General features: G+C 33.2%; 1 protein-coding gene across 3 annotated transcripts in view; it reads right to left on the bottom strand.

Annotated features, from left to right (window-relative positions):
• LOC149903697 (uncharacterized) overlaps positions 1-15,923 on the bottom strand; it is a 92,197-nt gene that overhangs the window by 8,453 nt on the left and 67,821 nt on the right. For all 3 annotated transcript variants that reach the window (XM_090108336.1, XM_090108335.1, XM_090108337.1), the window contains 4 exons: positions 15,582-15,686; positions 14,613-14,957; positions 14,051-14,184; positions 663-764 (listed from right to left, as the gene is read on the bottom strand). In XM_090108336.1, coding sequence (XP_089964462.1) covers positions 663-764; positions 14,051-14,184; positions 14,613-14,957; positions 15,582-15,686 — 686 coding nt within the window. The remainder of the gene's footprint in view (positions 1-662; positions 765-14,050; positions 14,185-14,612; positions 14,958-15,581; positions 15,687-15,923) is intronic.

Raw genomic sequence — 15,923 nt, 5'->3', positions numbered from 1 at the left:
AATTTAAAATTATTAATTAATTCAAGAAATCAGTGTCAATAAGGCCAAAAGTTTAAGACCAGATAAAAAAACAATTCTTAGTCTGTAGTACTTATCGCTGTGACCGATTTTACCTAGATAACATGTTTTAGTAACAAACAGACGTCCTGAAAAACTTTCGCGTTTACAATAGTACTAGCTAAAAAATCATTTCAAAGGAAACACATAAGCGTGACCGTCAGAAAAATAATTCGCGGTAATTAGCGTCACACACCGGAACTAGCTGCATCATGGCTATTTCACAATTACCCGCATTTGCATGTATAATGAGCGCGTTATTGTATGTAATACCAGTGGCCACTTTCTATTGTCGAATACTTGTGTTTTGGTGGTTATTAGACTATATTATGTTTATGTAACTTTACCGAATAAAACATTAGTATTAGTATTTAATATGTCTGTTTCTTACCATCAAGTCAGACTATCATTATCGTTGTACTAATCAGCAATGAGTTTCCTTACGTTTAATTTTATTTTTTTATTAATTTTGTCATAGATTGTGTTTCCCTTCTCAGTTCCCTTATCCCTCCCTACCTTGAATATCTGCCCTGTCACAATATTCAACACCAAATACAGCACTATTTTTACATGCTTTTAACATTACATCTCCAGGGTCTACTCACGAGTTTGCGTAGTATTCGCTCGTCCCAGCACTGCTCGAAGTCGATATCTTCCACCTGACGACTGGACACCTTACCACCGCTGGTTTGTGTTTGGACAGTCTCCTGGAAAAAGTGGAAAAATTACTAGACCAGAGGTGAAAAAATTCCGATTAATATGAGAGAAATTCAAAATTAACATAAATCAGTCTTAAATATATTCATATAGGTAGAAAGGTTGTGTGAGATAAATCCGTTGTGTGACATCAAAATAAAGACCAGTAAAAAGTAGTAATCTAATTACTTTCTACTGGTCACTTCTCCTGTCATTGAAATCATCGAACGACGAACAAAAAAAAACACACAATATCTCAAAATAATAATTAAGGATTCATATATCTTTCAATAGTATCTAAATCGTAGATATTATAATCTACATACTTGAAATATCTTGGATCACTCGCACCTGCAGCATTAAAATTAAAAAGACACTGCATTGGCGCCACGCATCCAGAGGTCGCGCTCCAAGGAGAGGCCTATTTATATTCACTCGATTCGTAGAAAAAAATATACTTAATGAGCTTTTAACGAGCTGACAGTTGACCGCTTACAACTGCGCTTGACCTACAGTTTGAGTTGGGAAATACGAGGTTATAGTTGTATAATGAATATTTTATTAGGCTGGATAATCTTGTTAATTTTGGAACTGAATATATTGACGTTAAACGTTTATCTTTCGATTCTTTTAGGCAGTATGTAAACAATGCAACAATAGTCAGTGAAAATGCTCAGTGCCACTACGATAAGAATTTAAAAATGAGATAGTCGGTTACGTGTTTTTAATGCATTTTCAATCACAAAAATCAGTTATAAATTAAACTGTATTGCTGTTATATTTTGAAATCCATTTTCAATGCTGCTTTTCTTACGTCTATAAAATTAAACAAAGTCTTAAATATCTAATTAAAAAATGGAATATATTCTAACGATAGGCTAACTGAAAAAATGTCGGTATGAACTGAAAGCATATTCATCTCGGCATTTCTTCAGTGTAGGCGGAGACGTCAACAGTAATAGATACACAGACCTTGGGGCGGCCACTACGGAGCTTGTAAAACTAAAACATAAACATTTTTAAACGCTATTCGATTTCATAATCACGTAAGTGGATTATAGTTCAGAATCTTTTGGCAGGAGTTTGCTAACGTACCCGTGATATGTGTAGATAATTTTGAATTCGTTTTAATGAGACAGTTGAAAATCGGTAATAAGAACTGTAGTTTCTATGTGCTTATTAAATTTGTTTTCTTATGAAAATTGCATTTAGATACGATATAGAGACGGATAGATTTCTAGATGGATTGCAAGTTGCATCCAAATCATGATTGAAAATGATAAAAATATTTTGCTACAAGAAAGCAGAAACAACAGATTTGAAATAATTGTTAACGGAATATCTACATACAACGACCATTACAATTTCTTTAATTTTAAAAAACGTTGAACTTTACAGTAGATTTCCTTTGTGACAGTGAAAGAGAGTAATGCGGAGGTAATTAATCAATGTTTTGTTTTTGTTAAATATTTTAGTAGATGTCCAGACGTGCAGGACATTAAGCTATATTTGGTTGTTTAACGAGAAATGTGGCATTTAATCCGAATGCCAGTGTTGTTTTATACAACTCATGCGAAGGGCGCGTCTAATTTAGGAATCAAAAACATTTCTATATCCCTTATAATTTTGATCCTCTTTAAGCAGTATATCATTTGGAGAGGGTGCAATTTTCTTTGACTTTTCAATAACTTGAATGCAGATTAATTTTAAATACTTCTGAACTTTCTGCAGTAGCAACTCTAGTTTAAACAGCAGAAATGTCAGCTGCCTTTTAAGAATCTTCAATAAAAAGGTTAATATTACTTTCAGAATAGTTTTTTATTCCTTCATTAACTCCAATTGTAGGTTAAACCCCAAACAGAACTAGTATTTATAACCAGCATGAACTGAATTCAATACCGGATAACATTTCTGCAGAAGATCAGTGGGGCACATTTTTGGCAGGTCACTGCGCCAGCACGGGATATTTTTGGACAATAATGGTTAGATCATCGTAGAGTATAAACTGACAGATTCATTGTGAACTATGTTGACGGAAACTGACCTGCTTTAATTGCTAAGTGGTGTAAGTTTCAAATGATATCTGGGTTGGATTCTGGATGATTTTGTGGTTTACGGTGATGATTGCTTTTTTCAATACATCAAACTATTCATTCATTGTTTTCTATTGATGTTTTTTTTTCATTTTTAGGGCGTTGCTATGATCGATTTTTAGAAGGCAGACAGGAGGAGAGGCAGGCATTATCAAGTAGTAATGACATTAAACAAGATACTGTGCTAATTATTGTTTTTATACCTACTAGAATCTATACCTACTCCTTTCTAAATTGTTACGTCGTCAAATATTATCATTACAGTCTAATTGGAGTGATCAAAAGCCGATAAAAGTTTACGATACAGAACGATAAAGTTAAATTCAGAAAATCACTAATAAGTTAGACTAATTAAGAAGTGTTTGCGGAAAATGCAGGTGATCACAATAATTAATACATTTGGCGTACGTCCAGGTGGGGCGTCTATTCAATCCTATCAATAGACCTTTTCTACGGATTATTTATTACCAGGTTACGTAAGGGAATTTATAGATGGTGTCCCATTTTCCGGGATTAGGGACTTTTTAGTTTTATTTATTTTAATTTAGAATAAGATTAGTGGTACATCTCATGCACGTGCATAATAGGGCTTAGATTTACCTTACAGTTTTTGCGATAAAGTGCGGTTCGTGATTTATTTAGTTTATATTTAAACGAGTATGGTTACTAGCTGTAATGTTTCAAATCACGGATGAAATTAATAACAAATACATCGGCTTTAGGTCAACGAATATTTTGATAATCTATCATTTTATAATAATATATTTGAAAAATGTTTAGAAAACGTTACGCTTTTTACCATTGATAATTGCCATAAACATAAATATAAAAATGATGGTAAATATGTTCTAGCGAATTCACATGTGTGTCAGTTTCTTGTAGAAGCGTTTACGGAAAGACGAGGGGCGTGACGCGTGCGCACGCGACGACAGCACGCTATGGTCGCGGGCTAATGATCTAGGTGATCTAGTGTTTATCTATACTAATATTATAAAGCTGAAGAGTGTGTTCGTTTGAACGCGTTAATCTCAGGAACTACTGGTCTCATTTGAAAAATTATTTCGGTGTTAGATAGCCCATTTATCGACGAAGGCTATATATCATTACGCTGAGACCAACAGGAGCGGAGCTAACTGGTGAAACCGTGAAGCGCAGCTAGTAATGAGATAAAATCGTTTTGTAATTAAATATACTATGGTAGTGATATGCGTTAAATTAAATATTGTATAGGGATGATTGTTGAACGCTGTGTAATTTTTTAAAGTGAAACTTTTATTACATCGTCTCAAACTTTTTGGTCTGTGTAGCGCATGTCGCGTGACGGTCGGCTGCCGAGTAGGTATAAAGCAGTGTTCGGAGTCATTATCGTAGGTACAAATACGATTATTTTGTGCCTAAGTTTCACTTTTACCGTGGTTTCATAAAACCACACAACATTTTTATTTTTTGGTTTATTAAATGAAGAAAGTAAAACTACAAACCGTGGTCTGCGTGTTCGACAAGACTTTATGAAGATACTCCTTAAAAATTGAGCTTTCATAATTTTATAGGTAAAGACAATTTAATTCTGGAGAATCTAAACTGTTGGATGGCAATATAAAAACCTCCAAGTAATCCAAATCGGCATTCGGAGTAAATATGAAATGTAAAGATAGAAATTATGCTGATGTCGATTTAGTAAGCTTAGTTAAAATGCAATCTCTTAGTATATCGACAAATATTTATTTCAAATACTTTCCCAGCATAATGCGTGGTATTCTCTTAACACGCTAATCATTACGCAACACAAACACTAAAACACTAAAGAAATCCATCAAAGCTCGTCAAATAGACATGGCCATCTATTTCGAGTACTTGCGTCGTGTTTGCACACGTACATCGGCTTTCTCTTGCATTTTGGAATGTCACTGACAATGCACATCGTAATGAAGACTAATATTTTGTGAAGATGTATAAATGGATATCTAATCTTTTAGAGTCTAATAAATGACTACTTTGTCGCTAGGATAGATCAAGGACAACAAGAAAGAAGAGCAAGAAAAAGTTATAGCCTGCTATTCGGTAAATGTACCTTGTTCTTGATGTAAGGATTTTCAAAATCAAGCCCGTATCTTCTCTTTAGGGGTAATATTACTAACAAGTTTAGGTTGGTTTATAACACAGCAAGACTGGTTACGCTAAAAATGTACGCTGTTCAGGATGTCTTACAAATACTCCAGCAATAATTTTCAATGCCATGCATTCTCAGTTACTAGAACAGTTTTTAAAACGTCCTTTTTTATTTGGAATAGGGAAGCGCTTGACCACAATCTCGCCTGATGATAAGCTGAGATGTGGTCTAAGGTGGAACGCGCTTCCCTAGTTCTGTTCACTCTACGCTTGAAGTTATGTCCATGATACAGCAAAAAGCTTCCCTAATAAAATAGCTATACATCTCAGTTCCATGGGGTGGTACCAATGTTGGCACGGGCTTGGCATCCCTCCAACCTATATTTACTACCAACATCATTGTTTATAACTCGATATCAGTGATAAATTAACGTCTGCCAGTTTTTTACTAAATGACGCGATAGATGGATATTGTAATGTACTGGAAAACGATTTTAATGTAACGTTTGATTAATTTCTGTTATTTATATAGTTGTTTGTTTGGCAATATCAAAACTATTGTCTTTATCATCAAATGTTTTGTTCATATTGTCCAATATATACGAAAAACTTAAATTAATACAATACCAGTTTTAATGTGCATTATTTTGTATTTGTCAAACCCTCTAGGAGTAGTTTTAACCGAAAACTACTTAGAAACTCAAATACACAATATATCTCTTTTACGATATTTACAATTCGAAATAGTATTTCAATATACTTCCGTATCTGAATCAGATACTAAAATAGTGCAGCGCACAGGTACATTTGGCCTACTTCGGTATATCGGGATCGATCGCTAATTATAAGTGGAGTGAACGCCCCGCGGTTTTGTTACAATGTACTGATTAAAATGTTAGTTCATATCTATAGTAATACAGCTGAAGAAATTGTTTCTTTGGACGCGCTATTCTGGGGAACTAATGGTTCGATTTCATTTTCATAATGTTGGATAGTCCATTTATCGAGGATGGCTACATAACATTAAGTTACGACCAAAAGGAACAAGGCAGCATTGAAAAATTTTGCCCTTTAGTGAATATACGAAGATTTGTGGTTAGTTAAGAGTATCATCAAGTAAAGAACAGTATTAAAATGAAAATGTTAATATTAAAAATAAAAGAAATCATTGCTTTTACATAGTAATGTGATGTTTAACTGCATTGTCGTGTACCATTTATAGCAACAGTCAAGTAAGGACAACTTAAGGAATATTTTAGTTTTTGTGAACGCGGCTTACATTATCGTTTTATGCGGTTTCAATTAATGAAAAAAGGAAGAAAGTTTTAAAGACTTTTACTTTTATTTCATTGATGTCATGATTTATCTCTGTTGCTATGAATTTTTTGACTAAAAATGTAGATATTAATTAACAGAAACAAAAATTACGATAAGTAACCTACCGACTACCGAGTACATATCATATTATTATATTATCTCTACGACAAGTATTTCAATATAAGAGAAATATAAATTTAAATCTATGATTGATTGCAGAAAGTTTTATAATCAGTAAAACATTGGTCTTAGCTCTGACTAGATTTTCTCAATCAATATTGGCGAAAAATCCTACTTTATAAACAGAGTTATGATGTGTTTCTGCCGAACAGAACACAGAAGAGAATAGCATTGTTATTGAAAACAATGAAAAATAATTACGATAATCGTTTTGATAAAATTAATCACGATACTTTATTCTCTATATTTTACGGCAGCTTTTAGACAAAGATTATCGAATCAATTAAAACAACAGGTAAAAACATTACAAGTTAAAATTGAACTTCACCAATACAAACTTCGTCATTAAAGCTGTAACGAGCAAGGGAAAGCTGCTTACACACTCATAAAATTGCAAACGACTTTTATCTTTATCGAGTTTTTAAGATATTTTAATTATTTTGTGAAAAATGTATTTCAACATATATGTACATACATTAAATTTGTCGTTTATGTTGATAAGTTATTTGCGCAGCAATAATTTTAGTTTGTAAGTACAACGTGAACTTGATAATAGATTATTAATAATAATTTACATAAGTTAATTGTGAATACACCTACATTCTATATACAGGTCATCATCATCAATCAGCCCATATATTATGTTCCCACTGCTGGGACACGGGCCTCCTATGAGGGTTCAGGTCAAAATCCACCATATAATCAATCAATTCTTAATATAAATAGCATATTTTTTAACTAGTCATCGACAGGAAAGTAAATATAAAGTCAGTTCACACCAACTACATATATTGTTTTACCATTTTTAAGTTATACTCCTATTTATATTAAACTAGAGGGCCGCCCCGGCTTCGCTCGTGGTACATATTTCGCAATAAAAGGTAGTCCTTTCTCGGGTATCAAAATATCTCCCTACCAAATTTCATGCAAATTGGTTCAGTAGTTTAGGCGTGATTGAGTAACAGACAGACAGACAGAGTTACTTTCGCATTTATAATATTAGTATGGATTTTGTCACTCAAGAACAACGAGACCTTTGTAAAAATGTTGCAGATTGATTAGCATTTAGAAAACTGCCAACATACTGACGAGTATTTAAAAATGAATAAATTACGGATAAACTCAAATAGTTTGAAGAGATATTACAATGTGTATGCATTGTAACTTCGTGTATAATTGTGTAGGTACCGTCACAGTCCGGCGACATTGTGACATACCAAAACACAAACACCCGTTACATTGTAGTTTTATGTAGTTTTCAAATACTAGGCATTACGGAAATTGTAAGGAAAACGAGAGAAATTAAAGTTTTAAAAAATCTAGAGTCAAGAGTTTGTCTTAGGTTTTAAGAATCGAATGATTGATTGATAAATAAAGATGGGACTAAGAAAAATAAATAAGTAGGAAAAGAAGATAGACGTAAATGGTTTTATATATATGACAAAAGATTTATCATTATGAGAAAAAATGTCAAGTTATGATACCAAGTTTTCTCAATTGGGAAATTCTCGGGATCAACATTATCAAATTAATTTTCTCTGTTGTTAAAAATAAACTATTTTACCTTCCTAAGAGCTTTTTTCAAGAGATCTTATATTATATTGAGCACTAAAAAATAAATACGATTTGAAATCGAACCTCCGATCGAATGTCTAACCACTAAAGGTGTTTAACTGTAAGTTAAAACGAGTGCTAAAAAGAGAACAGTTTTATGGAGGAAATGATGCGGTTAACTCCGATATAGATTTTATGTTTGCGTTTAGTTTTTATTTTTTGCAACGGATGGGTTTATATTTTTGTAGCACGAACGGTTAAAAGGAAATTTTCAATAGCATATCTTTTGATCGAGATTTTAACAATTCAATGATTTTTATTGAAAATTAATTAATTTAAATTGCTTGCCCAAATTAATAAATACTTATATTAAAAATATTATTTAAATTCTTAATTCTGAAAGGCGGTAAACCTTTTCAACAGGTTAAATTAAAATATATTTTTTACTGTAAAATGTATTATCTGAATCTATTAAGTGCTGAATGAAAATCAATTAATTTTATTCCATAAAATTAATATTGGAAGAGAGCACAGAGTACAGACTGCTAATTTTCGCTGGCACTAAAATATAAGGAAGCTTTGTAGTTGTGGAAAGTTCTATAAGAGCGCGGTAGAGCAAACTCTATAATATTTGGGTCATTTCAACTCTCTAGTTTTCAGAAACCATTAAATTTTAATTCATCTTAAAAAACAGATGAGAATTTTCATTCAATATTTTGACGATTAAAAATAAACATTATTTTCTTACCTTGAAAATATTGTTCAACTATGGCAATCCTTAATTGTTTCACTGATTACACGATATATTACGTTTATTTTTATTTACGGATAATAAATTTATATTTCATATTGCAGCGCACTCTCATGCGCGGATGTTGGACGAAGACTGCGCGCGCAGCGTTCCCTGACGTCACCGAACCAAATATAGTCTGTGGAACCTGTCAAACGATTTCCCGCCAAAACGCGCTAACCATAGAGTTCTTATAAATTAGAGCGTTTTTAGTACATAAGTCGCTTTGTATTGAGTTTCGAATTGGGTGTTATTTTTGCTGGCGATTTTCAGTCTTTCCCGCGTGTCTTAAAACGGCAAAGAGATCGCGCGCTCGCGCAGCTTTTGTTTACTATTGGTGTTACAAGAAAATACTTAAAATTCCTCAATTTCATGGAATTTTGTTTCCGTATGAAATATGACGTTTATCTTGTCGCGTGTTTATTTGTAAGTAAGATTTATAATGTTTTGTTTTTATTTATTGAAAAACAAACATTGTTTGTTTTCTTTTTGTAGTTAGGTAACGAATAATTTTGTTATTGAATTTGAGTGAAATATAATCTTTTACTACATTCAATGGTTTTAATTCAGTTAAATTTTGAATAATCTTCAGTTGTACTGTATTATATTTTCAATTAATCCAATTTCAATGGTGACTAATTAAGCATCATTCTAACACGTTCCCTAAAGCATATTATATTATTAGGCCAGTAGATTCCTAATATTTTACGCATGTATGAATTGCGTAGTAAATTGTTTATTTAATGTTAATTTAGAATAATACCGAATTAAATGGGTACGTCGTACGTTTGACCGATAAACATTATACCTTTCTATAACAATATGTGCACTTTAGCTTAAGAAACAAAGAGCATTCCTTTTAATAAAGCATTATAATTATCTAAAGTGTCTGCAATGATTTTACAGAAAATTTTTAAGAAAATATAAAGTCATTTTCTCTCTTTTCATTAATATTAATTACATGAACCTAATTACATTTATATAAAAATTGCATTTATTTTTGCAAAATTGTCACAATCCATTGATTCCTGGCATCTCATTTATATATTAAAACGAAAAAAAAAATGATTTTTTCTGTATGCTGGATGTTAGTAAGGGTAAACTCAATACTACTTTAGGAAAATCGCCGGAAAAGCTGCATATACATTACAGGCAAATTTTTTTTTGTTTTCATCCCAGTTGAAATCTAGCACAGTTGGGGTGATCAGCATAAGTCATAAAAGGGTCATTAAACATATTACTTAGAGGCGTGTACATCACGAGTATGACTTGACACAAAGGGCACGTGTGCGCATGCGCATGTGGACAATAATTCCACGTTGAGTAATTTATTTGTGTGCTGGCAACATGCCCGGGGTTACAGGAACTATTGGTTTCCTGCTTTTTAACAAAGAAGTACTGAAGGGTTGGCAAAAATCTGGCAAAGGTTATGGCATTGTTTGTAAACGTGATACCGTAAACACTGAGTGTCCTATATTTGGCAACATTTTTTTATTAGTCATTACTTTCACACATTTAAAGGGTAGATACATCCAACTTTTTAATACGTAGGTACTAGTAGGTACCTAGGTACTTTTTAAATACCTACTATTGTTGATGAAATAAATACATTGTGTTCTGAATTATTTTTAATTAGGTAGACTTTATTATTGTATTTTCCTGAAATAAATGTATGTTGTGTCATTGTGAGCGTTAATTTACTTTTTGGTCTGAAATCGTTACGATTATGTTACGATTTCTGCCACAGAAAGTAGTCCTTAGCTTATTGTAAAAGAAAAACTATGCACTTTAAGTTTTAACGCAATACAATACCGGGAAGAGATGAAATACAAGAGATAGAAATTTACGAAAAATTTCATAAACAATAACAAACACGATTTCATAACCACATGCGCAGTAGCACCCTCCACAGTTTTGACCATAAAAGGCAAGAGTTACTACGAAGTTGGCAGGAGATCTCTGGGAGTAATGACCACATGTGGTGCTGGGACAATGCCAAGTGCCAACTAGCGTGCAGCTGGTGCATGGAGATGGAAGTCTAGTAGTCTAGTATTAAATAAAACTTTGAGCCGATCGTAATCCCCAAATAATTGATAGGTCAGGCGTCAGGCTGTAAACGTGGGTTCGAATCGCCTCGTGATTTTTTCTATTCTTAAATAATTTCTCATTATAAAAAATCATTAGAATGCTATGAAAAAAATATCAAAATCAACAAATCTTTGTATATTGAAGTATTTATCGACGTTAATCGTAGTTTAAGTTAACAATTGCAGTTTAATAATGGAAGGATATTTTATACGAAAAAATACGCAGATATTGACCATACGTTGAAAGGCTTAACCCGCAGTTAGTTTTCGAAAGGATTAAATATTTTTTTTTCCTTTTTTCATAATTTGGTTACTTTATCTGTTACTTCTTATTGATCACAGACGTGGTAACAAGTGAAATTGTAAAATGCGGTAAACATTCAGGGAAACTATATTTGAGACCTTTTTAATAGTTACCTATTACGCAAGAACAAGCAAACATAGATATTGGTAGATGACTCATGATTTATTTGCAAACTGTATTCTATCACGGGTTTATAGACAGTATGGTTATCGGAATATGATATAAAATCGAATAAAGCCAATAAGGAAATATCTATTTGGTCGTGTCGTGGGAAATGGGAGTGCAGCCAAGTTGCAATGTAATTTTGGTCTGGACATTGACTTTTTATTTTGGTGCGTCGTGACGTAGTGACGTTTTGACGCACGTGAACTGATCGAGTCGTTTTGAGAATAAGTACGATGTCACATGTTTTTGTTTATATTGCTTTAATAATGTTTGTTTGTATATTGGTTTATAACGATACTTGTTCTTTATTGCGTATCTAGATGTGTATGTTTAGCAAGATCAACATGTTTGGTTAGTGTATAAATAAAAAAATGTGTGCGTGTACTAGTGTACACACGTAAGAAGTGAAACTTCTTTATGACCTTATTTTTCAAAAAATAATTGCTATACTATATGCAACTTTACAGAAATAATCACGAAATCACGCGTGGTAGGGATAAGAAAAAGATGGCGCGTAACGGAAAAATGTCACGCGTAAGGAAAAAATGTTACACTAAATTTTTTTCCAACCCCGATTAAGAAGTTTCACTTCAATAAAAAATGTTCTTAAATCAATACATGTTTTAAAAAGCAGTCGTCCGAGTCATCAATTCCCTGACTTTCGTATTCTACTGGAGAACATTTTAATATATAAAACGCAAAGATGACTGACTGATCTATTAACGCATAGCTGAAACTACTTTACAAATATGGCTGAAATTTGACACGCAGATAGATAGCTACTAAGGCATTCACTAAAAATTTTCAGTACTTCTACCGGCAAGTGGATATAATAGGGGATGAAAGTTTTTAGCATGAAATTGTATTTTAACCAAGCGTGTGAAGCTCTGTCAAGCTAGTGTAATATACTAGCCGTGTCACGCTGTTTCATCCGCGGACAAACACGCCGTACCTACAACCTACATTACTGTAAAGTTTCATCCAAATCCGTAGAGTAGGTTTCTTCGTGAAAGTGTAACAAATATACATACATCCATACATCGTCAGAAACTTTCGGATTTAAATATATACAGGGTGTCCCAAAAAGTAGTGATGAACGATAGCTGGGAGGTAGAGGACCAAGAGGGCTATCCGAATCACCCCCATGTGTGTTATGCGATTTTTTGTATTTTCGGAGTTATTACATTTTTTTCAATTTTTCATCTATCGCCAAGTACGATGAGATTTTTATTTATGGTGACGTGAATTATTGCGCTAGATGCTTGATTTTTTTTGTGTGCTAAGCTGAAAGATAGATCAATTCAGTATGGTAACATTTACTATCGTTAGATCTTCGAATGGAATAAAAAAAAAGAATTAAATGCCAAGGAAGATAAAATTACCCAGTATGTTCATAACTTCAAGGGCCCATAAAAAAATAAAATCACATGAAAAAGGTTTTCCATTTGGCTTTTAAAAACTTGCTCTATCGATCAGGTAGCTACCCTAAAAATTTCATTTTATTGTTCTGAAGGCTTCAATCGAAAAATTGAAATCTAAATGTGGTAAGTGGAAAATTTTTATTAACATGATGATCATTAAAACCAATAAATAGGTGTTAAATTACCAGAATTTTTTTAAAATAGCCCCGCTGTTGCTGAATGCAAGTGCGACATCACCGTAAAAAGTTGTCTTTTTAAAGTCTGAATGCTCTTTTATCATTTTTAATGGTTTCTTCTGCAACTATGAATTTCCGGGTTATTTCGTCCAAATTGTGTCATTCTCTCAAGTGGCCGAGGTCTTTTTAGTATCCCCATTAAAACAAATCAATGGGGTTAAGGTCGAGGGACTGTGGAGGCCAGGCTTTAAAGCAGGCATCACCGGCGCATGCGCAGGCTGCAACGACCAATCCATCTTTCAGAGTATTTTTGCCCTTTAGCCTGGCCTCCACGGTCTCCGGACATAAACCCTATTGAATTTTTTCCGTGGGAATACTACAAAGACGAGAGACTTCCACAATTTGGACGAAATAACCCGGAAATTCATAGTTGCAGAAGAAACCATTTAAAATGATAAAAGAGCATTCAGACATTAAAAAGACAACTTTTTACGGTGATGTCGCACTTGCATTGAGCAACAGCGGGGCTATTTTAAAAAAATTCTGGTAATTTAACACCTATTTATTGGTTTTAATGATCATCATGTTAATAAAAATTTTCCACTTACCACATTTAGATTTCAATTTTTCGATTGAAGCCTTCAGAATAATAAAATGAAATTTTTAGGGTAGCTACCTGATTGATAGAGCAAGTTTTTAAAAGCCAAATGGAAAACCTTTTTTATGTGATTTTATTTTTTTATGGGCCCTTGAAGTTATGAACATACTGGGTAATTTTATCTTCCTTGGCATTTAATTCTTTTTTTTATTCCTTTCGAAGATCTAACGATAGTAAATGTTACCATACTGAATTGGCCTATCTTTCAGCTGAGCACACAAAAGAAATCAAGCATCTAGCGCAATAATTCACGTCACCATAAATAAAAATCTCATCGTACTCGGCGATAGATGAAAAATTGAAAAAAATGTAATAACTCCGAAAATACGAAAAATCGCATAACACACATGGGGGTGATTCGGATAGCCCTCTTGGTCCTCTACCTCCCAGCTATCGTTCATCACTACTTTTTGGGACACCCTGTATGTAGGATTAAATCTTACCTGTCTCACAACAACACCCCCGGGTTTCTCAGTGACATAGTTCTGCATGCCGGCCATGAGTACAGTCGCGCCCAAAAACTTGTTAAGAAGCGCGCGGGCTTCGCTGTCCTCGCTTGTATCACCTTCTTCTATCACTGTTGGATATTAACATAAAATAAATACAAATTGTTTATCATTTATCAATTAATTTGTCACTTATGATGTATCTCACAAAAGCTAAGTGTCCGAAGCAAAAGTCTGCCCACGAATGTAAAGGCAGAGTTTTTTTTATGAGCAATACAATAGACCGAAAATTATATCAAAAAAGAAGATAATATATTTTAGCAAGACTTTTCATTTCAACATACAATTTGTAGCTTGTATTATTTGTATGTATATTTTTGTTTAGGCAAAAAAATTAATTATTTATTGTTAGAACTATTATACCTTGTTAAGCTATAAGTACTTTATGTATTATAAAAAAAAATATCTTTGACATCACAAACTAATCTATTCTTTTTCTTTATCTGTATAATAATATAAAAAATAACTTTAAAAATACGTATAACAATTAAAAACTTACCAATATCAGCATTCTTCATCCTGGTCAAAATATCCTGTACACCCGTCACCTTAGTAGAACTATCCAAGAAGGAACGCTCTTGCATCCTCGTAGTTCCTCCCCTTGTAGTTGTGGTCGTGGTGGTCGTGGTGATGACGTCACCAGTCTGTCCCCTGGTAGTAGTGTAAACGTCACCACTCTGACCCCTTGTGGTGGTGATGACGTCACCAGTCTGTCCCCTAGTGGTGGTGCGGATGACGTCACCGCCTTGGGACCTGGTGGTAGTGCGCGTGACGTCACTGTGCTCTCTGGTGATGACGTCATCGAGGGATGCCAGACTGTGTTCGCTGTCTGTGCGCGCTAAACCTATATGAATAAGATAGGACTTGAGTTAAACATGATAAACAAATTAATTCATAAAAATATCAACTATTTCCGCTTTATTCCCCTACGCCGCTCTGATCTTAAATATCACTTTGTGAATCTATTATGGTTAAACAATGAATTGAAATGTATGTATTTTAACGTTTAACTTTAAAAACCTGTAATATGTAAAACCTGTAAAATTTATGTTCCCGTAAGATTTTATTTATTAATAATTTTACTACAAAGGAAATACATAAGAATTGTTCCATAAATACGATTGCGTAGCGCCATCTAGTTATAAACTCAGCAAACCTGATAATATCGATGCTAGGCGACGTAAAAATATTCAGTACCGTATTATGTACCATTTTTCCATGAGCGAAAATTAAAACCACATTTTCTAAAAAGGCCATATCAACTTAAGACTATTGAATATGTCATACAGATATAGTACAAAACTTAAAAAAATATGCCTGAGTCTGTCTGTGAGCCTCTAAATAAAATTCGACAAAGTAGTTTCTGAGATTATCTTTTCATTGATTTTGTAAATATTTCTGTAGATATAGATCAAGAAAAAAAATAGTATATAATATGTATGCATATCGTATAAAATATTAAACTTACCAGCATGAGCTGACGAGTCACTAGAGACGCTGTCCTTCATGCTAGTTGTGCGGAGAATCAGACCAGCCTTGGGGTATGTTATCCGCTCCGATTTTGAAGTTTCACCTGAAATAATACAGCCGTTTTAAATGCCATATCTTGCTGGATACGTAGTTGTATGTCTGCTTACGATTTAATAACATATTAATAAAGTCTGTGTTTGTTAAATTTGTGTTTTATTTTGATATCCTATACCGCCCATAATTTGAAAAAAAAACAATAATAGGTACTTTTTTGACTGTTTGATCACCTCATCTCCAAAATGATGGTACAGATTTTGACGGAAGTTATTAACAGATTATT

Source organism: Colias eurytheme, chromosome 13, assembly GCF_061535395.1.
Source record: "Colias eurytheme isolate Ceu_HAF_F1 chromosome 13, ilColEury1 Martin Lab GWU primary, whole genome shotgun sequence".
NCBI lineage: Eukaryota > Metazoa > Arthropoda > Insecta > Lepidoptera > Pieridae > Colias > Colias eurytheme.
The sequence above is the reverse complement of the archived record's forward strand: the minus strand, read 5'-3'. Positions and strand labels throughout refer to the sequence as shown.